This window comes from Pleurodeles waltl, chromosome 3_1, assembly GCF_031143425.1.
Source record: "Pleurodeles waltl isolate 20211129_DDA chromosome 3_1, aPleWal1.hap1.20221129, whole genome shotgun sequence".
NCBI classification, from domain to species: Eukaryota; Metazoa; Chordata; class Amphibia; order Caudata; family Salamandridae; genus Pleurodeles; species Pleurodeles waltl.
In genome coordinates, this window is record NC_090440.1 from 1,929,007,289 (window position 1) to 1,929,031,957 (window position 24,669).

Consider the following 24,669-nt stretch of genomic DNA (forward strand, 5'->3'; position numbering starts at 1 on the left):
GACAATTGTTAGCTGAAAAGGTCTCCCTGGTTCAATAAAATAGAAATTTTCCCTAAACACAACTTACAGCAGTCTGATAGCTGGTTCTCTCCCAATGTAGACCAGAAAAGATAAGAGATTAAGGTCACTAAAAGATTAAGGCAGAGCTCTGCCTGGGTAAACCCTCACACGTGACTTGCTTTAGATATTGAGATCATGGTGGCCTTTTGGGGGGAGTAGGAGAGCAAGCACGTCCATCTCACTGGCTGAAGTTTGGGTTGTTTCAAATGAGGTGGATGTGCAACTAAGCAAATACTGTTGTTGAGGCCTATGGTAATTTTAATCCTGTTTATTGATGTTTAAGATTACTGGGGATTCCCTGCCTGACAACGGGAAATGGCTCATGCATATAAATATATGAAAGATTCAATGCTGATGAACTCAAAACTCCTGGAAGCCATAAACACCTGTAATGTAAGAGCTTGAGTTCCATGCTGTCAGGGTAATAGAACTCCAGTTGTGGTGAAATGCCATGCCTCTGTTCCCAGACAGCAGATCTTGCCTGCGCCACCGTACTCGGATGGGTAACTCAGTAAAACAAAGTTCCATATATGCCTCACATTTTGGAGCTAAAGAGATGACCCTGAAGCAAGACTACTGGAATTTTTCACATTGCCAAGACCAGTACAATCCAAAGAAGACAAATGTTGAGGACTTCTGTTAGCTTACCCTCAGTGATATCTGCTTTAGTACCCTGGAAGCACATAATGAGAAAATTACAACAATGGCAAAAAGTTCCACAATTTCTCCCCTGGGTACAGAGATTCTGAGCCACTTCCAAACACAATCCCTACTTGTGTCCTCCTACAAAAAGAATTCTTAGGATGGCCACACATTGTGGATTCCTGTGATGAGTAGGATCAACCAATATCACAGCCACTTGGCCTTCCTATGGTGGATAACCGACCTTGAATCCTTGTTTTCATAAGTAAAACACATTGATCGTATGGTCGGTCTGAACTAACACCAACCTGGAAAGCTGGCTGGAATACTTGTCACTAGCAGCTGATTTCTCTGAGCCCTAGAATATTTTGTTCATAAAGTGTCTCCTACTGTGTCATCACTGGAAAGTCAAGCCTTACATTTGACACACTGATCAACGAGGTGGGCGATTGCACTGCATAAAGGGACATCAAATCTAGTCAGAGTTCTCAGAGATCTGCAGCCACAGAAGCTAGATGCACTTCGGCAATGTTTTCTTAAGCATGCAAACAGAGGCAATGCCAAATGTGGAGTCAAGTTCTTGTCTGAAGTTTCGGGTTTTCCTCTAAAACAGACAGCACCTCTCTATTGATGGAAGTCATTTCAACTGGTGAAATGTCCTTAATCTCGGGCGTGACAAGTGCTGCCAAGAGACATATGATAGCGACATGGACCTGGTGGACATATATCTTTATTACTGGGCCTCACAACTTCTAGTAATCAACAACTAGCTCACTGGTGGTTGGGAAACCCAGCATACAAAATAGATTGGACTCTCCTTGTATGAGACAAGGTCCTGTATATACTGTAGCAGGGTCCACTCCCCCAGTGGCTCCCTGGACCCACCAGGAGGTGGTGCAGTCGTGGCATGTCATGCTGTGGACAATGGGCTGGAACAAGAAATTTACACAACAAACCCCACTCTGGACATGGCGTTAGCTTGGCAAGTTTCATAATCAGAAGGTTTTCCTAAATGGAACAAAACAGTGACCACACCAATGAGAGATGTTTGGCCATGATCAGCTATGAAATAGTTTCAAGAGCGCCAATCGTTCTTTTCCCTTTCACCTACCCAAATCCATGAATATCTACAGCCGAGTTACACACTCTTGTGTTATAGAGGGGACATTGAAGATCTCCTAGAATTTAACCCCCTTTAAGCCAGGCTCCTCTAGAGCTCACTGGGGGAAAGTGGGATCTTTAAAATCTACAGAACACTCATACTTAATTCCTCCACTGCATTTGACCCTCTTAAACTAAAATGGAGATCCTGGGTCAGCACCCTGGAGGAGGCAGACTGGAGAGATGTTTGTATGAACCCTTGTACTCTAGCCATCCTGGCCTGCCTAAGGCTGATCCAATGTAATTATTTACATACACCCCATATCACACACACGTAGCAATGGGGAGCCGGCAAACGCAACACATCTAGCTGGAACTCCTCCCCAGGAGCGGACTTCTTCCACTTAGTTTGGACATGCTCCGTAATAAAGAAAAATTTGAAAAACATAGAAACAATAATGATAAAGGTTGTGGAGAGACCTGTGAAACTTACCCCTAGGGCTGCCTTGCTTGCCATTTTGGAGGATTTTTGTCTCTCACGTGCCAGCGAATGCTAGAGGGCATGCCACACTTCTGGGTAATACAGACATAGGTGGTCATTAAGACACTAGCGGTCTTTGAGCAAGACCACCAAAGCCACGGGTGCCAGAAGACTGCCAGAGCTGGCGGGGGTGTTGTGTGTGCGTGTGTGTTGTCTGCATGTGTGCATGAATGCATGTATGCATGGTTGTATGCATGTCTGAATGTAGAAATGAGTGCGTGTATGCATGTAAGTGTGTATGCATGTATGCGTCGTGTATGTATGAAAGTATGATTATTCTGAATGCGAGTAGGAGTGTTGTGGTGAATCTGAGTATGTTAGTGTTGGTGAATGAGTGTATGTGTGGTGCGTGTGGGTGTCTGCGTGCATGTATGCGGGGTGGCTTGTGGAGAGATTGTGCTTTTGGGAGGGGGGTCGTTGTCTGCTGGTGACTGGGAAGAGATTCCCTGTCAACTGTAGTATTTCCGCCAGGGTTTTTATAGCAGTGCCACCGCCACGGAAACCCTGGTGGAAAGGCGTCTCCTACACAGGGGTCAGAGATGCTCGTCGTTGTTTGCTACTGAAACACTAACTCAGCTCCCGACATCTCAAATAGGCCTTCCACCATGGACTTTTATAATAAGCTCGAGGACTCTATATTATTATATATATATATATATATATATATATATATATATATATATATATATATATATATATATATATATATATATATATAGAGAGAGAGATTGTCTGCGGAAACATGACAACATATGGGGATGATGAGAAACTACTCTGTATACTAAACAACCACTGATTGGGAGGAGCAAAGGAGGGGAAATGCCGCAGGATCATCAGTACCAGGGCTGGTGGGAGCAAAAAAAAAAGAGGTCTATTGTAAAGATGTGATGTGATGTCATGGTATATTTTCAAAATCAAAGCTGATTATGAAAAAAATATCCATAATCTCCTTGCCACCGAAATGATTAAAAAATCTATGTTCTATAAATCTGGGCTTTCAGCTCGCAGTAATACATGAGAAGGTGGCAAGGAGTACTCTGGTGGCTTAGATCTGCTACCACCACCTCTTGCTGGTGAACACCATTGTTGCAGATTTCTCACAGAAGATAAGCATAATTAATGGAGAATTGTTAGTTCTACCATCAAGTGCAGAGCACTATAGCAACACTTTTTGAGGGTGTGAACATACAAGTCGTGAAGGTCTATGAATCAACCTTCTAATGTATTTGTTTAGACACCTTAGGTTTAATATGTGCCTTGTATTTTTTTCCTGATCCCTTTGTGAACTAGGAAGAATCTGGAATATGTTCCTAGCCCTTGTTCTCAAAGACCAAAGGTCTCCTTCTGTAGGAGTAAAAAAAAGGTAATCTGGAGAACAAGCCCCAGCCAGGTTGGCAGACCAGTGTTAACAGACCATATTAAAGAACCTACCCAAAGAGTATTCTCCAGCACCAATGCATTTGTGAGATATTATTGTAACTCGAAAGACAGGATAGTGCTTTTCCTTCCACTGTGGTGCTGTCACAGAGAGGGCGTGGAAGCCAATCAATGATTATTGTTGGAGTTTAGTTACAGACAATTTTGTATTTATGTCCCTTCCTATTCCCCGGCTATGTCATAATTAGTGGAAGGAGGATTGGTAAGATTCTTGGCTTGCTAAACTCACTAAAAAGACCTCCTTGTCCTGCTGACATTGAACCTCCAAAAACAGCTGGTCTGTACTTATACCAACTCAGAGCACCGTTTCACACTCTATCTCCATATGCTGTTTTACCTCATCTAATGGTCATTGAGGATTTTGCCTATGAAAAACACCTGGCAATAAAAAGCTCTGCTTCTTGTTTTACACCGCAGAGCTATTCCTATGGATGTCAACACAAGTCCTCCATCTGAGAATAGCCTGGCAATATCCACAACACCAGCCAAATCTCTAGGCTAACAGTTTAATTTGACTTGACCTTGCATAGCAAACATTTGTGCCTCAATTGTCTTCTCCTCAAACAACCAAAATCCTTCTATTTTAACTCATCTACTGCAGTCATGTTAAATGAGAACCCAGGAAGCAATGGCTGAAAGTAAAGTACCCAAACAACATGCACACAAACCTTTTTGCTTATAATGTTGCACGTTTGGCTCTCTTTATCCAGAGAATTTGCTGTACACTTAGCAAAACTGATTTTTACTGTATCAAAACATTGAAGGGGAATCAGACATCACGATTCAGTAAAAAGATCAAATTCTGGAACTTTATATTTTCTTTGAGAGCCTTAATGAAGGAAAAGAGATTAGCCTGATCCTTGCACACCAGGAAATAAGAGTGGAAGGAATCTCTAATGTCTTTTGCTGCCATAGTTAAACACATCTAGAAACTAAAAGTTAGCCCAACAGTAAAGCTTTCAATGACAATATCATGTTTTTTTTTTTATCTGTTTTTATTTTTCCAATGAAAACATTAACAAGAGCAAAGCCCCCCACCCCCAACCCACCCCAGAAATACAGTAAAACAACCAGAATATACCATGTTGTAAGTCCAGTCCACAGGTGCTGCCAGGACAGCAGCCTAAACCCCACCCTACCACAACCAATGGCCTACCACAACTGTGGAGTGACTACCCCCACCCCGGCATCAAACCAAGACATAACCAGTACCCCCCCCCCCCCGAACCAGAGGACCAAAACACCAAAAGCTGCCAGAGGCCAATCCCATCCCAATCCCATATCTGCCCTCTAGGGCCGCCAGGTGACAGCAGACAACAAGAACAGTCAAGTCATCTCGGCATCCATACCCGCCTCCTAGATCTGCTCCGAGTCTGTGCCCCCATCCGACTTCACAAGCACCACTGCCAGTGTTCCATCTCGCTGTATCTCCACCCTATGGCCAGCCTCTGCCAACCGCCCTGAACCATGCGATCTCCAGTCCGGACTACTGGAACCCGATGCCCTCCTGGCGGCGCCTCCAGATCCCTCCAGTCTACCAGGGGCAACCTTCTCAACATTTCCAACAAGCGGCACACTTCAGGGCGCTCAAAAAAGTGAGACTTACCCCCCCAACACCACCTTCAAATAGGCGGATACAGGCGCATGTATCGGATGTTCATGGCTCTTAGCTTTGCCTTAACCTCAATATCATGTTTAAGGGGTAACTTCAAAGTCTTCCCAATTACAGTAATCTACTATGGAAGTGTGTCAGATCTCCTCCTACCGGGAATCATTATGGCGTATCTTCTGAGGGTTATCCAACTCCGGGTTGACGTGAACCTCGTCAAAATTTGGTTACAAATGTTTATATGAACTTGACTCATTATGCAAAACTGCTTAGCAATGCTCTGCTCAATTAATAAAATTCAAGTGCTAAAGACACAACTTCTTGGGCTGCACCATTGGACCGGTCAGCCTAAAGCATTCCATGGCACCATAGGTGATGTGTTCCATTCTACTTGGGAGGCAGAAGGAAAAAGCATTTCCTACCAGATTTAAACACTCATTTAGTATTTCTACACTAACAAAAAGAGGAAACAATACAAGATTTTGAAAAAAAAAGAAAATATGCAACAAGCACTGGAAAAACCAATAGCTCTGACTTATAAAGTGCCTTTAGGAACCTCACAGTACGCCATGTATACTATTGTGCCTCACAGGTGACAGTTAAGTCATTTTTACAGTGATTTGGAATCCTGGGGGAATGAATTGCTGAGAGCTGTAATAATTTCTACCTGGAAAAGTGGGAGGGTTGCTTAGGACTTTGATGATGATTCACCTGTAAGAGAACTAGGATTACAGATAAGCAACTTTTACTTCTCTTCCAGTGGATCCTCATCAATAGTTATAAACACTGGATAGAACGGCTAGCTCATCTCACAAAATGCAGACTTGAAACAAAAGCAGTTCTCACAACTACCCAAAACATTCCTCAAAGAAGCCTGTCCTACTTGAGTATCTGCTTTAGCATCTGAATCTAGTAAATGTATGTACATATCTCTTTTAAATGTTCATGCATTCTTCAGTAAGGGCTAAATGTCCATATTGGAGATAGTCATGAGCCATGCTATCAAGTTCAGTGAGGGAGGGTTCGGATGTAGAATCTGCCCTCCAAATCTGTACAGGAGATCCTGCCTGTACAGCAACCTCTCATGTGGTGTCTCTGACAGAAGTAGAAGGTCTGTGAACGACCACTGCCGAGGCCATTCTGGTGCTATTGGAATAATTTTGGTCTGGGATTTATATTGTTTGACACTGATGGAATGAGAGGAATTGGCAGAAATGCATAGAGAAATTTCCCTGCCCAACTTATCAAAAGGCAATTCCCTTTTGACCCTGGTTAGGCGTCATTTTGGCATTTTTTGTTGTTTGCGTCTGGGTCCATGTGTGGGTACCCCCATTCCTGAAAAATATCTTGCAAGACCTTGTTGTTTAAAATCCATTTGTGATTTTCCTGGAAGTATTAACTGAGAGAATCTGCTTGGAACCCCTGTCAGATGAAAGACTGTTATCATTGGATATTAACCATTTCCAAATGGCTTGATCCTCGAGAGACATAGGGTGAGAGTGGGTCCCCTGCCCCTGTTCATTCAGGTAATGCATAGTTGCTGTGTTGTCAATTTGAACAATGAAGGAATTTGTTGGTATCGATGGATTTTTTTTTTTTAACCATTTGTATTGAGTTTTTGTACCACACATTTGAGAGAAATATACAGTAAGCAGGTGACACACAGGCATATCATTCGATGTTTGAATATGTGATTCCAATAACCTCAACCATGTGCTTCTGTGGACACCCCATCACCTCGTATACTACTCGCTCCTGTTGTGCACACCAGGAAACAAGGATTTTAGAGCAAAGTGAACTGCTCTCAATTTCAGCATATTGTTGTGATAAGTCTTCTCCTTGTCTGACCAAATTCCTTGAGCCTGTTGGGAGCACTTCCCATCCCTAAAGAGAAGCATCTGTGATCAGTGTCTGAGTTGATCGAATGGTACCCCTGCCAGCAGGTTCTTCTGCTGAGACCACTATGGGAGAGATTAAGTTGTAGCCTGCAATTAGGATCAGCTTATCCTCCCAGTGATTGGAAAATTGATTCCATTGATTTTCCAGGCATTGCTGCAGAGGCCTCATATGTAACCTTACATGAGGAACTATGAAGATGTACGAGGCTATAGACCCCAGTAGAGAAGCAGCCTGCCTTGCAGATGGATGGTGAGTCTGTAGGAGATTGTAACATTTCAGGCTGATGATAGTGGACAACGAGGCCCAGGCTGTTTAGTGTCTGTGCAGAAATTTGACAATGCTCCTTTGTCTGCGATGGTAAACAATTCTTCATCAGCCAAACGTCTAGGTAAGGATAGACCAAGACTTTGTTTCCTCAATTTGCTGCAACTACAGCCATACATTTTTTAAATGTTTGTGGAGCTGATTTTAGGCCGAACTGTAGTACTTTGTACTGACAGTGTTGAGATCCCACTTTGAAGTGGAGAAACTTCTAATGTTTTACAGAAATTGGGATGTAGAAATACGCATCTTGAAGGTCTATCGTACACATCCAATCTCCTTGATGTATTTGTGGACAGCTCTGGTGAAGAGCCAGCATTCTGACCTTTTCTCCATGTATATATCTGTTCATTACTCTCAGATCTAAGATGGGTCTGAAGTCTTATTTCAGACCTTTCTTTTATACCAGAAAGTAACAGGAATAAATTCCTATTCGCCTTTGGTGACATAGAACCTCCCCTACAGCCTCTTTCTGCAATAGAATGTTGACTTCTGACTGCAAGAGGTATTACTGATACCATAATGTTTTTACCGGAGGAACAGAAGGATGAGAGGACTTGAAACGAAGAGAATATCCATTCTGAACAATATTCAAGACCCATTTGTCTTTTGTGATTGAATGATACTCTTCCAAATAATTGGTGATACTTCCATCGCACCGGAGTGGGTGATGGAGAAAGGGGAAGCGGTGACTCATTGTTTAGCAGGATGTTTGCTTGTGGACGCAGGTTGTTGTTGTGATCCTCTTCCTCTGGATTGTTTGCAAGGGTGATGATGAGATCTTGCCTGCTACTGGTGATATTGAGTCCATTGAGGGGCTTGAAACCTCTACTGGAGGATGGGGGGTGGCGGGGAAATCGCCTGTTGTATGGCTGGCACCTTTTACCAAACTCTTTCTTCAGCCTTAAGAGTGTCCATTTCAGTTTTCATCCTGGACACCTTTTCATCTGTACGAGTACCAAAAAGGTGTAACCTGAAAATGGTAAATTCAGAAGTATCTTCTGTGCCCCTAGGTTCAAGCCTCTGAGACTTAACCAGGAAGAACTCCTTGAGCAGATGCCATGCGAGTACCCATGTGCCCCTAGGTCTGATGACTCTGCTGCTGCGCTTATGGTCTAGTTGGATACTAGACCACCTTCATTCAGGATTTCTTGAAAGTTCTGTCTGTCTTCTTTATGCAGTTTTTCTGTGAACCTGCTGAGCCGTCCCACAGGGATCTGTCATACCTTCCTAGTAAAGCAGAAGTACTAGCCACCTTCCTATAAGATGGAGATGTTCCACTCATCTTTCTAATGGAGTCTATCTACTTGCTGTCCTTGTCTGGGGGGACAGAAGATGAAGAAGCCACAGGGTGGGATTTGCATGTGGCAGCCACTATACCTGAATACGGAGGAGGATCAGCCCAGAGTAAAAAAGGGTCCTGGTCAGAAGCCTTATATTTTTTTTTAAGGATCCAAGATGGAGCTGATTTCAAGGATGCTGGGGTCAAAAACAATTCCACTGCAGGCTCCAAGAGTCCCAGAGCCATTGGCTAGAGGGGCCTTGTTACTGCTCTATGATAGAGTCTCAAATATAACAGATGAAGAAGTTGTAGCTGTCGGAATGTCTATGTTCAGCTTAGTTGCACCTCTGATAAGGATATTGTTAAAAGGTTAGCAGGTCATCCACTGGGGACACTCTGGCTGGAAGTGTGTCCGTCAAGGTCAGAGAGTAGTCTTGCACTGAGGAGCAAGATCCTGAGGAGCAGGAGGGTGATGATCTTCTCCTATGTCTGGAACCAGAACCATGAGGTCTCCTAGACCGTGATGAGGACCTGGTTCTAAATGTTGCCTACATCTACGACAGAGGACTGCTTGATCTGCGAGGTGATCTATGTGTGGCAGGTCAGTGCGGTCGCCTCATCAGAGGCACTAAAAGATTTCCTGGCGCAAACCTAGGCAAAGGTGTCCTGTTAGACAAAGGACTAAGTGACGTAACTCGTGATGGGGAGTATGTCCGTGAATACTCAAAGTCGGAAGTGTGAGGTGCTTGTCTTTACTCCAGACTTTCTAGCCAACGTAGGGAGATGTTCAATGACGATTGAGGTCTAGATGGAGAGTGAGGTCTTGAGTCCGCCAAATCAGTTGGCAGCAGCTGAACCTCTGTTGATGTTGATTGTGTCTTATCCCTCAACGTCAATGGAATATGACACATGGATTGTTTCTCTTTTGACGTAGTGTGGTCTTTTTACAAGCGCCTCAACGTCGACCACTTCGACACTGATTAATGTTTCTTGGACATCAACGGTGACAAAGACGTCGATATATGTCTTGACGTTGAAGAGTGTTTGCTGGCTGCCGACGATGAATGATGCCTTCTTACTGCTAACAGTGATTTTGATGATGATGGGAGTCTTGACATTGGGTGACGAGGGTTCTTCAATGTTGAATAATGAGACAACCCCACATTCAACTGTGTCTTCGACCGCGAACAAACAAACAGTTATCCCTTATGCTTTGTAAGCCATACCTCTCGACGTCAACCAGGACCTCCTTTTTTGCGGTCTCACAAGATCTTCCTCTGTGTGGAGTTTTTAGATGAGAGAAGGACTCTTTGGAATTAGGCTGATGCTCTCCAAGGCCTCCTGATGACCCTGCTGTTCCTTTTTCTTGGGAGTCCATGAAGCCTGATCTTCTCTCTGTCCTTTAGAGTGCACATGGACAGCTTCGGACAATGAGGACAGGAGTCAGGATGATGGTACTATGGCAGACAAACAATACAGACGGAGTGTGGATCAGTCTGAGCCTTCTTCTTCCCACAAGATAGGCACTTCACAAAAAGTAAAGGCATCTTTGACAGAAAAAATATTTTTGGGGGCTGAAGCTGGTCTCTGTACTCTATGTTCTGAGATTGTCAGAAAAGCCTATTCAAACTAACATCTTTTGAACATCAAAATCAAAATCCTAACAGTAGGAGCCGGAAAAAAGAAGTGACCTAACTGTCACCTGTGAGGCATCATATATGGGGTACTCTAAGGTTTTTAAAGACACACTGTCAGTTTTCTCTGTTATCCTCTGAATGGCAGCCTATTGGAAATAAAGGTTTGTGAAAGATCTTCGATGGTCATTTTCTTTCAGTGACATGAGTTTTGGTAATTGAATGTGTGTTTAAAATGAAAACTGGCCATTTTAGCCAGATATATAACCTACAGGCAGTCACCAGTAGGCAGTTATAGTTAGGACCTAGGGCCAGGTGTATCAAATGGTGCAAATTGCAAAATTCCACCGTTTACGAATGCAAAAATTGCATTTCCTGATTTATGAAAGGAATTTACAGTGCAAAAATAGCGATTCCTTAAAATTGCAACTCCGATTAAGGAATACCTATTTACATGTATCATGCATTTCCTAAATGCAAATTTGGCATTTAGGAAATGCAATTAGCACAAATTCAAGTTTGGTGATAAGCATGTGCAATTTTTAAAAATGCATTACAAATGCATTTTTTTAAATGACATGAAGCGCACACATGCCACTAAGACATGTGTGTGCTTTACATGTCACAAATATTTTTTTGGGGTGCATCAAAGGGGGCCTTAGGCCCCCCAGCACCCTGGGTTTGCATTAACTAAACTGTGAATTCCTAACAGGAATTTGCAAATTAGGTAATGCAAAACCATTCGCACCTATGGGCTACAGGCCCATAGGGATGAATGGAGTCCCATTCCCTAATTGAGATTTGGTGATAGCGATTGCGACTTTTAAGAAATCACTATTACCAAACCGAAATTTTCATGCATCCCATTTTGCATTTCTTAAATAGTGATTTCTTAAAAATCGCTATTTAGGAAATGCAAACCGGGATGATGATACATCTGGCCCCTAGTTTCCATAGAAAAAGCACTTTGTTTTGTCTAGAATTTTGGAGCCGTTTAACCAAACTTCACGAAATTTTCAAAACTAGTATGCCACACACTTCAGCTGCTATCTTGAAAATGTTGGGGTGACTTATCAAGCAGGGACCGAGAAAAGGGGGGCCCTACTTCCCATGCAATTTTCAGTAGGGATTTCTAGACACGATTACAGCCCAAAACACGGAATGGAATTACACCAACATTGGCAAAAAGCTAGCTCTTGGTCTAGAAAGAGCCCTTTTTGTAATTTGGTGTAAATCCCGTCAGTAGTTTTGGAGTTATGAAAGAAAAAACAAATGTGTATATCTAGGGACTTGGATCCTTTGCGTATCCACTCATGAGGGATTAGTGGATCCAGGGGAAAAGCAAGGCGCTGTCTGCCCGCAACCTTACAGGGAAGTTGCAGCCAACATTTTCTTTCTCGCTTGGGCCGTAGTAGGGGAAAAAAGGAAGAAAAAAAAAAAAACACATAAGGGGTCAGGATACATGTATCTTGACCCCATAGCCATCATGGACGGGTCCCTCAGAGATCCCCATGGGCACAGAATTTCCCTTTTTTTTGTTTCTTTCGGGCAGAACCGTGAATCTGCAGATTCACCCCAGGGGCTCTGATGAACCCCCAGTGTAAATCTGCGATAGATCCACAGATTCAAAAGGAGACTTACAAAAATGTTTAAAAAAAATAAATAAAAAACTATTCACAAAAGAACCCCCGCCATGCACGGCCAAAGGCTGTCTGCAGCATGGGGTTGGGTGCATGCAGAGGGGTTGGCAGGCCCTGTGCATGGCCAAAGGCTGTGTGTGGCAGTGGTTGTATTAACGCATGGTAATTATGTATTACTTTACGGTAAAAAAATAAAATTTAAAAAAAGTACAGGGATGTTATAGTTAGGTTGATGTTTTACTCATACAAAACCATAGAAATTCATCAGTTATACTTATTTGAATGAACTATAACTTGTACCGGTAAGTAACTTTAGGCCACAAGTTATAGTTTCTTAACATAGGTATAACTATAGGTACAACTATAACTGCTGAATTTCTATGGTTTTGTATGGATAAAACATCAACTTTACTATAGCATCCCTGCAACCTTTAGCTTTCTAATGAATATACACTTATATATTCACAAAAAAAAAAACAAAGGTTACGGGGATGTTAGAGTTAGATTCAGATTTTACACACACAAAACCGTAGAAATTCAGCAGTTACAGTTAGAGGTATTTCAAGAAACTATAACTTGCACCCACATTATTTATTCGCTGTCCCCGTTCCACCTCGGAGACATCTTGAATGACCCAGTTGCTGGCACCATCCAATTTTGCTTGCCAGCTGGTGGGCTCAGTCTCCCATGGATTCCTGAAACCGGATCACAGCTGTGTCTGTAGACCTCGTTGTCATCACCTGTTGCTGTTGGTTCAGGGGTACTCACAGCTTTCTTCTTCTCTTCTGGGAGCACCACTGGGCTATAGAGGCTGGTTGCCATTTTATGCTTCAGGCGCCCACCCAGGTGCACCCATCTGCTGCACCATCAAGGCTGCTCGGTGTTTTCACCACATAGGTTCTGCACCTCCCCCCACTCACCAAGATACAGCTGTAAAGAGACTAGCACCAGGTCAGAGATGCTGCATAACGCCTCATTCTGTATGGACATAGTGGAGGTCCCCAGTCAGGGGCCCACCAACATTTTGGGTCAGGCCGCTCCTCCCTCATGTTCAACAGTAATCAAGATTTACAAAATTTATCTTGTGGTTTGTCCCCTAGACTTCATTTATGTATCATTATGTACCATAACATCATAAGTATTATCTATTGGTAAGAACAAGGTCTGCAAAAAAAGAAAATAAATAAAATAAACATATTGGAAAAGCACATCTATATACGTGCCCCCCAAAGAGTAGATTGGATTAGATTTCCTATGACTAGCAAGAAATATCAATGGTTTTGCTTTCTGTACAGGGTACCACATGATAAGTTCCACTTTAAAATTCTGCAGGAAAAGTTAAACATGTAAAGCTTGGTGTCTGCCCCTGTTGCATTTATCCAAGCTCAACTACAAATCTGCTTTGTGTTGACCTATTTATTTAAAAATCTATGACCATTTTAAGCGATAGGGTGAGCATTCCAATGTGTTATGATCACATTAACAAATAAACATTGTTCTTTTTCTCTAGTCGAGTCTAAAAAGTACTAGAAAGTAAACATGATGATTTTTAAATGAAGCACTACATAATATAAGTATGTCACGGTCACTCACCAGATGCTGGAGGCTTTGTGATTTCGAACAGCACAGTGCCAGACTCCATGTCTCTTATTTTAAACCTGGTAAAATCTATTTTGTAGATATTTTCTTCAGGTGAACACAAATAATCTAGGATAGCGGTAGAGAGAGGCATACATTATTTGTTTTGGATATAAAAATTAACACACGCTCACACATTTAACACATAAGGACACTGTAGTTTCCGCAATAGCACAGGTTTAATTATTTATGTAGCATGTCACAATTTATGGCAGTGTCAGATTCATATATTTGTGTATCATTTTCTTTACTTTTCCACTACCTGCAAAGACACAACTCCAGACAAATGCCTTCTTTGTTGTCTGGGAGAGCAGCTACTAATCCACTAATCATCTAGATTAGATGTTTATGCTGTTCTTTTGGTGAGGAGGTTAATGTTTGTTTCTTACAAGAAAAGGCTAACTACATACCTGACTTGTCTTGCAAATTGAGATCTTATTGCTACAAGCAGAGAGTTTAGTGTCAACCTGCCCTTCACATTATATGCATCCACACAGGGTACTAGTCGTTGGGATCAGCATCAGACCGGTTCTCCAAGGGCGGTGGTAATCAGAGGTACTGGGCAATCATTGTGACAGTACTGCTTGTAACCTGTGGATGCCACGTCCTTGCTACTACTGCTCAGCTAAGTGAAATGCTAAGCACCTACAATTTGGTTTTTTGATTCCTAGCGAGGGCAAGGTTCATTCTTAGAACGTGATTTAAGTTTAAGGGCTCAAATATAGTCACCACCATCATTTGCTTACAATATATTCAAAGTCTAACAAGTTCTACAGGTCACCTTTATTAAATGAAGGGTGTTCAAGTAAGTTGAGATTCGACAGTGGAGCATGTAGGCATACTATATGGTACCTAGTATGGGGATCACTGCATGATAAGAATTATTTTCTGTCTCCAAACATATACAGGCTGCAGCACACTGAACACAACTGAGTTTATCTACTCTAGTGCACTGCATGTGCCAAGCAAGTGGCAGACAGTTTCAAGTGGTAGCAGTTCAGTCTTACATGCTCACTTCTGGCACAGGACAGAAACGGCAAGTGACTGAAGCAGTATTATGCTCAAACAGTTGTGATGATGCTTGGTGGCTGAAGTCCAATTCACAACCAGACAGTCAGAAGTGCGGCCAGCTACAGTGTGTTCTCAGAGGGGAAAAGCTGACATGAGCTCTAGTATTAGCAAGCAAAACACAGCAAGCCTCAGTCCCACTACTCGAACACTGAACCCTACTTGTAGTATCTGGTGAGGCAGAACTCTTCTGGTAACAGTACGTTCGTGCAGAGGAGCTGGCAGTAGGAGCTCAATGTTCTACTATGCTATACACAATGAATCTGTCTTGGGGAGTTTGCCAGCAGCAGTACTTTGTTCCCAGTCTTCTACTCTCTCAGTCAGTGAGTTCTCCTGCCTCGCCCACAGCAGCTGTGCTTTGTGGAGTTTTGAGATGATTTTAATCAAGTTTTCAGTGCTCTTGGCACTTTACCTCCTTTCTCCTGAGGTCACATCAAATGTAGGCTTCTTTCTCAGGCCTACTAAATCCAAAAGGTGAAAAGATATTCTCAACCAAAAGTAAAAGTTCATGTACTGCAATTTAACATTTAGAAGAAACCAACCAAATGCAAACTACCAGAGTATATCTGTTGTAGTCAAGTCACATGCCCACAAACAACCACTGACTGCATCAGTGGTAAAGACATGAAGGTAATCTCCTCAACATTGATGCTGGAGTGCTAAGAATGTGACATCAATCTTCTGGCATCCTCTCTTTCTCTGGAGTATACTTGGTGCACACACCAAAGTGCTTCTCTTTAACCCCTTGCCTTTCCCCCTTTCCTACACCATCCAAATGGGCAACAAAATCACTGGTCTTCCATCCCAAATGTTTTAAACAATGATACTCAGCTTGCGGTCATCATTGATACTGATCCCAGAAGCCATGAGAGCTGGTTAGTCTACAAAGCTGAAAGAGGTGCTGTCAGAAATGGGTGACACTCCTACTCTGAATCAATCTAAACCAACTTAAGCAGTGAATATCCCATATTACTCAATGGGGTTGTGAATCCACTCCAGACAGACTTCAGTCAGAGGCTCTTGCTTCCAGATGTGGGAGATAGATACAGAATACATCCTTTATCCACTGTGAGATCAAATGGTCATACACCTGGCCTCTTGCGAACTAGTGTAGCTTTTTAGAAAACACAGGGCATGGTGCTGGATACTGCATAAATCAGTAGGATAAATAAACTGCTTTTTTCTCTCCACTGTTGAAGAGCTGGTACATCCAGATCACTTACAAACTTAACTCAAACTGGTCTGTAAAGAGAGGAGATTCAGAGAGGTGAAAGGTGCAGGGACATAACAATGTATGGATTTTACCAGGGGGGGCTAGTGAAATCCTCCCCATAATCGGCTGCCTCCAACTGCCTGTCATATCCATTACGAAGGGCGATACTAGTTGACTGAATGCCAATCTCTAGCAGGCCCAACCACTATGCTGTTGAACAAAGTACAATGTGGAGCACTTCACATGGAGCTCAAGACACCAGTCTCCTGAACAATACAAAAAATGCAATAAAGATCAAATGGGATTACTGTGGCAGGGACAGTACAGACAGCTGTGCTCACTGGATCAGCTGGGACTTACTTCATGTGCTGCTAAGGAGGGGCTACCCTCCACCACCAATACCCTTTATGTAGAGGATACATTTTCAGTGCATGGGGTTCTCCTCATATAGACATAACAGGATCAGAAGGAAGACATCTTCTACATTCAACCTCATTTACCCACGTCTACTAGAGAGGAGACAAAAGGCACACAGGTGCTGCATTAATGCAGAGGATATCCATAGGAAATCCTCCTTTTCTACATGGTGACCAAATTTTTTGCCTTTTGCAGGACCCTATATTTTTGCTGGTATTAGACCTCAGTGCTCTTTCTCTCTGCTAACCAGTGGTAGAGTGCCTGTGCTCTCCCGTTAAACAAGGTCACATTGGCGTATTCCTAACTGATGTATTTAACTTACCTATTAGGCACCGGCATATTGTACAAAATTTACTCAGGGCCACTAAATTAAATACCACTATTGGACCGCAACACCTATTTTGCTATCCACTTCAGTAAAAGTGTAAAACATGATTTGAGGTGTACCACTGTAGCCTGACTCTGACAGTTTAAAAACTGCAACTGAACTTGTCAAAATAAACCCTTTTGAATTGGTCAAAACTTAAATTTTAAGTCTCACCTATGTAGGCCTTGTAGTCCATAAGAAAAGGTGCATGGTAGGTAAAAGTCAAACATGTATCATGCAAAAACTATTTTTCTTTGTGACAGGCCTAGTTGCTTTACCTTAAAAACCAGAGTACAGATTACAATCTTAATACTGTAGTCTCACCAATAGGACTAGCTACAAACAATACTTATTTTTAATAGCTAAACAGTTCAGTGGTGAAATCAGATTGAATAATATGAAAGAACAATAACTTTACATTTTGCCTGCCTGACGTTCCTGGAAGCTAATATTCATTTGCTCTCAAACTTCTCCCATCTAGGGATTAGCATTTGAATAGGTATGAAAAAGTTGTGAAATGCCTCCCACGAGTAAATAGGCTGTCCTGAAAGGGCAGGAAACATGCCTCTTAACTTACTAGAATGTCCCCCTATAGGGGCTGAACATCCTTTTTTCACATTATAATGTTAAATCGTGCCTAAGGGTCAAAATCTGCTTGACAGGTCTGCTGGGTTTATATGTTACATTTCAGGGTGCGCTTCAAAGGTAGAACACAGGATGCCAAGATAATCTTTGTGTATCCACTGTCTGATTGCCGAAAGACCCTGCTTTATTCCACCAGACTACGGTCTTTGGGTATTACATATAACATTGGGGGTGCTCTTAAGAGGAGGGGAACAGGATGCTAGATAGTTCTTGCATAGCCACGGTCTTATTCAGGTGAATGATTGACATCTGATTGATATAAGTCAATAAGGACGCTCAATGAAGGACCACCCACCAATAATGCACACAATTTAGCTTTTAATAGAATTTTCAGTGAAATATATATACGTTTGGCACATCAACAAAGTAGAATGAAAAATAGCAATAAAGAGTATCTAGTTATATATGAGCGAAGATTTCACCAATATGAATAGTGCATTAATTGACTGCCTACGAAATGTACATTTCAGCGACTGCATCATATTCACATTAAGACGTTCAAAGAAAAGTCAAATACAAATGAGCAGAATAGATCAGATTATAAACATAGAGTTAGTATGTCAATCAATCAGAAATAAAGCAGAGAAACAAAGGCCTTTCATCCCTGGGTGGAACTTAACTTTATCCACAATGCTGGGAAGCCCTCTCCTGCTTGCTCGAACCTCTCTCCCCGGCGAGCGTTACGGTCTAAGAACAGCACAGCCAGGGAGGCAGCGATGCGGGCGATGGCAGCTTGCACAACTCCATCTGCGAGCTTCAATCCCCTCACCCGCGCTTTGGTGCTTAAATAACCTGAAGCTTGGACTCTATTCCTTTCTCGCATTTTCTAGCTATGTTATCAGCACACGTCCCTTGGCTGCCCTGTTCACTAGCCATTATTTTCCTGGCCTTTTCCTGGACTCCCTTTCTCAGCGTCAGAGCGAACTTTGCGTCCCTCCCCCACTCTTCCTGCTTCTCGCACATGCAGGCTGCGGATAATTTTATCTATGGAATGTTGGAAAACAAGCTTGAAAGCAACATCGTGGACTTTTCCACGTACTGTTCGGGCTTCTGCATGCATCACGTTCATCTACACTGCTCAGACTAGTTAACCCTTCACGTCACAATGTCTTCCGCACCTTTCCCTACACTGATCAGCCACTGTCTGGTTTCTGATGAACCCCGTTCTAACAGGCGCAGTGTTCATTGTGAGTACAGGGGCTGCCTCAAACTGGATTGTAGTGTTTTATGTTATGTAGTGTGGCCAAAGACTTTCACCATCTTGAAAATGTTCAAAGTGGATAAGGTTGGCTCTAGGAACTTTTAAACCATTTGTCAGAGCGTGTCAAGGGGGTCACTCCCACTCACTAGCGTATGGCAGGCATAATTGTAGCACCTCTAGGCGCCAATGTCAAAACACTCAGAGACCAGAGGAAGAGCACAAGAGCATTGGACCTTCTGACTATGGCATGGTAGGAGCCCTGAAAGACTGGACCTGTTCCCTCCTGTACCACAGAACAAAGAAGTGGACTCCAAGAGTCATAACACTGACCTCCTGTTCAAACTAAAGGGCTACAACAAGCTACAAGAGGCCTCTCCTGCAAATGCCCAATGGCAATTGGACCTAGACTGGCCCTGCTGTTGGCCTCTGCCTGACACTATGTGGGTCTGTACGTGTCTTCCATGAGGTCCAGGGGGCTTTAGAAGTGTGCTCCTGCTTTGGACTGGAGCTTAAAGACTAAAGTTAGAAGGTAAAATCTTTGACCGGGACAAACATGGTTGGCGTATCTGACCCACACTCCATCGCAAGCAGCTTTAAATTGCACATAGCTACCGGTCTACTGTTCACTGGCACTATGCCTAATAAAACTTTAAAAAATAATATCTCCAGTTCTCCTTATTGGATTTCAGTCGTTTTTGTGTCGTTATGTTTATTCCATTTTACGCTATGTTTTCTAATTTGGTTTTGGATTTTTATTGTTCTGCATTTTGACTTTATTGCTGTTTTGGTACTGAATAAATACTTTACAAATTGCCTCTAGGTTAAGCCTGTCTGCTCAGTGCCATAACTACTGGGGGGTTGAGGTCAGGTTTATTCAGGGACATTAGTGGTTCACCCTGGAAAAGATTGAGATTATTACTTGAGGTCGGTAGTCCCTCACCTAAAGTAATAACCCAATTTCTTACAATACCTATTTAAGAACAACACTGGCAATACAAGCAACAGGCTGCGCTGCCACTACAACCACTTGTTCAATTGGTCACTGTATGCATCCTCATCAGCATGTCTCTAACAAGGAAAGCGCTGGGTGGAACTGTTGCGTAGGCTCTCATTATTCTAAGGAGACTACTGGATTTGAACGGCAGAATCGCCTGTGGTGTGGGAGACGGAGTCTAACCCACTACAGGTGCCACCTGTCACCCCATTCCGGGTTTTGCTCCAGCTAACTAGCAGTGCCTCATCTCTACCCAAGAGCAGGGATGATTGGGCAGCCGAGTGCATGACACAATTGATTCCTCAGGGAAATCGTGGTCACTCAGATCTCATCCATTTGTCTCAGTTACATTGGTCTCACATGTACAGTGACGGACAGAGGCAGTGTATGTTTCAATAAGGTTTTAATGAAGCAACTGCCTCTTAGATAATAAAGCATGTACTGCAATAACCAGGACGATAAGGCATGACGGGATTAAAACTGTGACAAGGAGAGTAAAGCATGGACATAACGCTACCATGTTGCCACTAAAGTCAATAGACTAATTCCTACCTAAGCTATATTAGAGCAGAGCATGTTAAGCTCTAGTTCTGCCCTTCAGGTTCCCCTGGGAAGACGTCATCCCTCATACCTGAGCAAAGGCCTGAAGTCTGCAAAAGCAGCTGTAGCGAAGCGTTCAGCAATCAGCATACAGTCGTGGTCATCTGGCTGGAATCTCCCTCTAACGTATATGGGACAGGGGAGTGTTTTTATAATAAAACAGCTGATGTTCAGAGAAAATGTCCCTATGTGAGGATGTGTATATTTCTATAAATACCAGAAACAAAGCGTTACCACATTTTACCGGCAAACTATCTCACTGCAGTCTTGAGAGAAGCAGAGTAAACAAGAATGTCTTGTTTCAGAACGTAGTGCTGGCCTAAGCAAATAACAGCTAGATAGAGAGAAATAAAACAAGACAACAAATGTGGCTATTGTTAAACCAATAAACAAAGCTGAATAAAATATATCTGGGTCAAAGTGCACAGTAGCAGGCCAACTGTGCTAAAATAACGTGCATGGAGCTACAACTAAAATGGCTACACAACAAAATGTCACCCGCATGTTCTTGACACAGAATAATTAGGCATATCAGCCTTGCTTCAAAACAGCTGTGAAATTCTCTAAATGGGAAAACATTAGATGCATTGTACACCTTTAAAAAAAACACTGGACAAATTCAGCTCCCTACGAAAGGAATGCAGACATTATTTGACTGTATAATTCTGCAGTTTATGTAAAACTAAAGTGAAGACTTGGTGAAAAGAAATACCCTAAAATTACCAAGGCAAGGACAGAATGCCTGCATAAATCTCATATATTTCTGCAAAGCAAACCCCGTGTGCAGATAAACCCACCAAATGATGGTTGAATAACAGAGGTAGTAAAGGTCACCCAATAATTAATATATGGAAGGATAAGAATACCTTGATGTAGATTTTGTTGCTCTTAGTCTGTAGTCCCTTCTCATCATGACCTTGTTGGTGTCCCTGATAACTAGAAGCCTCTGGATTGTTTTAAAAGCTGTGGAATCATACCTCTGTATGCTGGTACCATGCATGAATGCGCCCATGAAATGTGGGCTGGAAAATTCCATAGAAGTAATCTCAGCCCAGGTAGAGTGTACCTGGAGTGTCCAGTTACCCGATGGAGGTTTAGCTCCATGCACAGCACAGTAAAGAGTACCACAAGACTTAATCCAGCAGCCAATGGTAGCCTTAGCCACTCAGTAAACACTATCGCCTCCAAAGGCACAAGACATTTGTTGAGAGAAAATGTGTTCTTGGTTCTTTTAAGGTAGAAACACAAAGCAAGCTTGAAATTCAAGTTGTGTAATATTCCCAGAGCTGAGCAGGAACATGAAAGTGGAAGGAAATAGTCTTTGAGAAAAAGGAAATTCACAACTTAGGACAAACGCATAGAAGACAGTAAATGGTTCCTAGCTGAAAAGGACATGTGCTTGTTTATGTGCAACATTCATGTTATGATAACCATAAAAGTTCTCAAAGAGAAGATTGTCACAACACAGTACACTAACAATTTGAAATGTTTATTTACCAGTCTCACTAGAACCATACTGAGGATCCAAGATACAGCAGGGTATAAATTCAAATGACACAAGTGCATGAGGCCTGTAAGATGTATTCAGACAGTCTATTTGGCAAAGACGAATGGCAGCCTGTAATCTTAAGTCCCTTTGGGTACATGTTAGGTTTTGCAGGTGTCCACTGGCAGAGCTATAGGATGAAAAATCATTATAACATCCATACAGCAAAGGGGATATTGCTCAACTGTGGAGAAGTCTTACAGCACCCTCGATGGCAAAATGCAGAGCTGAGGTTGACTAGTGCACCCAACAAAAAAAGCTGATATATGAATCGGGGGGCTGCCCACAGACACAAGACAAAATCTGGTGAAAGTGGTGGGCATATCAGGATATGTTACTATAAGTGGAGTGTTTTCACTGAATGCGGAATAGAATGCTTTTATCATCCAATGTATTTACCTGTTATCACTGATACTGCAGACATGTGCTCTCTGTTACTGTTTTGCAAAATAAAATAAAATAAAATTGGTTATTAAAAAAAAAAAAAAAAAAAATCCATCCATCCAGCAAGTGAGCAGATTGCTTTACTTTGAGAGGGTTCAGTGATAAAAACCTCAGCATTTTCTTGCACAGAGTTCTGTCAGAGGACTTCAGGACAGCTGCCAGGGCTCCATGATGCTCTGCTAAAAGACCTGTGATAGGTAAGGGCTAATGCTGAGCTGTAGTAGTGAGCTATTGAGCACTCAATTCCTTCATGGGCAGGAAAGTATTTCCTCTGGAGCAGGAGGATCTAATCGTTATGAAGAAAACTGAGCAGGTCTGTGCGCCAGACTTGGTGATGCCAAGCTGTTGCAGATAAGATGACCAAAAATACTGGGCTTGCTATGAATTTCTGCAAGATGTTCAGAATCAGAAGAACTGCAACTGCCTGCAGTCCAGAATTAGGCCATGCTCCATGGATCAAAGTCCAAACAAACTCAGGAGTTAAACCAGTGACACCTGGAACTCATGAAAGCATAAGAGTTGAGGAATTGTAAATTTCCCATTCATATAGAATGGAGTTTCTATCTCACACTGCTATGGTTTCTATGTACCCCGCACTTGTGGGAGACTAGCAAAAACAAACCATCCAGCTCTATTTTTACTACGAGCAGATATGTTGGGAGTGGATGTCACCTTGTTTTACTTCACACTGAAGAAAGTTGTGCTGGTGCTCATTTGCCTCAATACCACACTGAATCTCAAGAGTTATTTATAGGGATGGACATTTTTTATGTCTTCTACAAGGCACTGTTGGCATGATACCCGGGAAGCACTCCACCCCTCAACGCTGAAGAGTTGGTGTGATCCCAAGTTTAGAAAGAAGTGGGGGTAAAGGGCATTTAATCACAAAATTTGGTGTGTTACCCCAAGAATGAAAGACTACAAAGGAGGATGTAAAAGCTTGGAGAGAAACTGGGGCCAGTTTCTCACAGACAAATCTGCAGGTAGTTCCTCTGGAGAACATCAAAAGGAACCAACCCTAAGTAGTACAACTGTATACCCAGAAATCTCTGGAACCATCATTCTGACGTACTTTCCTTCAAGAAATGGTCCACCTGGCCATTTAGCCAGTACCCTCTTTGTAGGAGGGTAGATATTTGCTATCCTAGTCCATACATTTTTCGATGAACTGAATCCTCTTGCATGCCACCAAGGAAGATTTGTGATAGTTATGGAGATCCTAAGGTTGAAAAGATGGTCAGGGTGAAACTGTAATTCTTCCCTTGAAAACTTTCTGATTAGGCATCCAGTGGGCCTGTGTGAGAAAGTAGCCTCTTCCTAGCATGGTTACCCCCATTTTTAGCCTGTTTGTCAGTGTGTTTTTACTGTCTCACTGGGATCCTGCTAGTCAGGACCCCAGTGCTTATAGTTTGTAGCCTACGTGTGTTGTCAGTATGCTTGACAGTGTCACTGGAGTTCTGCTAACCAGCACTCCAGTGCTTATGCTCTCTCTGTGTACCAAAATTTGTTACTATAGTTTAGTGAATCCATATTCCAATTCTGATTGGCACACTGGACCCCTCTTGTAAGTCCCTAGTATATGGTACCTAGGTACCCAGGGCATTGAGGATCCAGGAGATCCTTATGGGCTGCAGCATTTCTTTTGCCACCCATAAGGAGCTCATACAAACCTTTCTTCAGGACTGCCACTGCAGCCTGAGTAAAATAGTGCACACACTATTTCACAGCCATTTTTCACTGCACTAGGTAACTTATAAGTCACCTATATGTCAAACTTTCATTTATTGAAGCCTAGGTGCAAAGTTACTGTGTGTGAGGGCACCCTTGCACTAGCAAAGGTGCCCCCACGTTTTCCAGGGCCAATTCCCCGGGCTTCAGGAGTACGGGGAATCCACTATAAGCGTGCACTACATCTATCTAAATACATATATGTAGCTTCAGAATGGTAACTCCGAATATGGCCATGTGAGGTGTTTAAGATTATAGAATTTAACCCCCAATCCAAATCTGGTATTGGGGGAGGGGGGTGAATCTATGCACCCTGGGGGCTCCACAATGGACCCCCAGTACTGGCAAGCCAGCTCTCTGAGGTTTACACTGCAGCCCCAGCTGCTGCCACCTCACAAACAGGTTTCTGCCCTCCTGGGGATTGAGCAGTTCAATCCCAGGAAGGCAGAACAATGCATTTCCTTTAGGAGAGGGGTGTTACACCCTCTCCTTTTGGAAATAGGTGTAACAGGCATGGGAGGGGGTATCCCCCCAGAGCCTATGGAAATGCTTTGAAGGGCACAAACTGCCTTCCTTGCATAATCCAGTCTACACCAGTTAAGGGACCCCCAGCCCCTGCTCTGGTGCGAAACTGGACAAAGG

The 24,669-nt window shown here is 42.8% G+C and overlaps 1 protein-coding gene across 1 annotated transcript in view; it reads right to left on the reverse strand.

The window, feature by feature from the left end:
• UNC119 (unc-119 lipid binding chaperone) overlaps positions 1 to 24,669 on the reverse strand; it is a 371,726-nt gene that overhangs the window by 282,330 nt on the left and 64,727 nt on the right. The window contains exon 2 of the mRNA XM_069226171.1: positions 13,760 to 13,873. Coding sequence (XP_069082272.1) covers positions 13,760 to 13,873 — 114 coding nt within the window. The remainder of the gene's footprint in view (positions 1 to 13,759; positions 13,874 to 24,669) is intronic.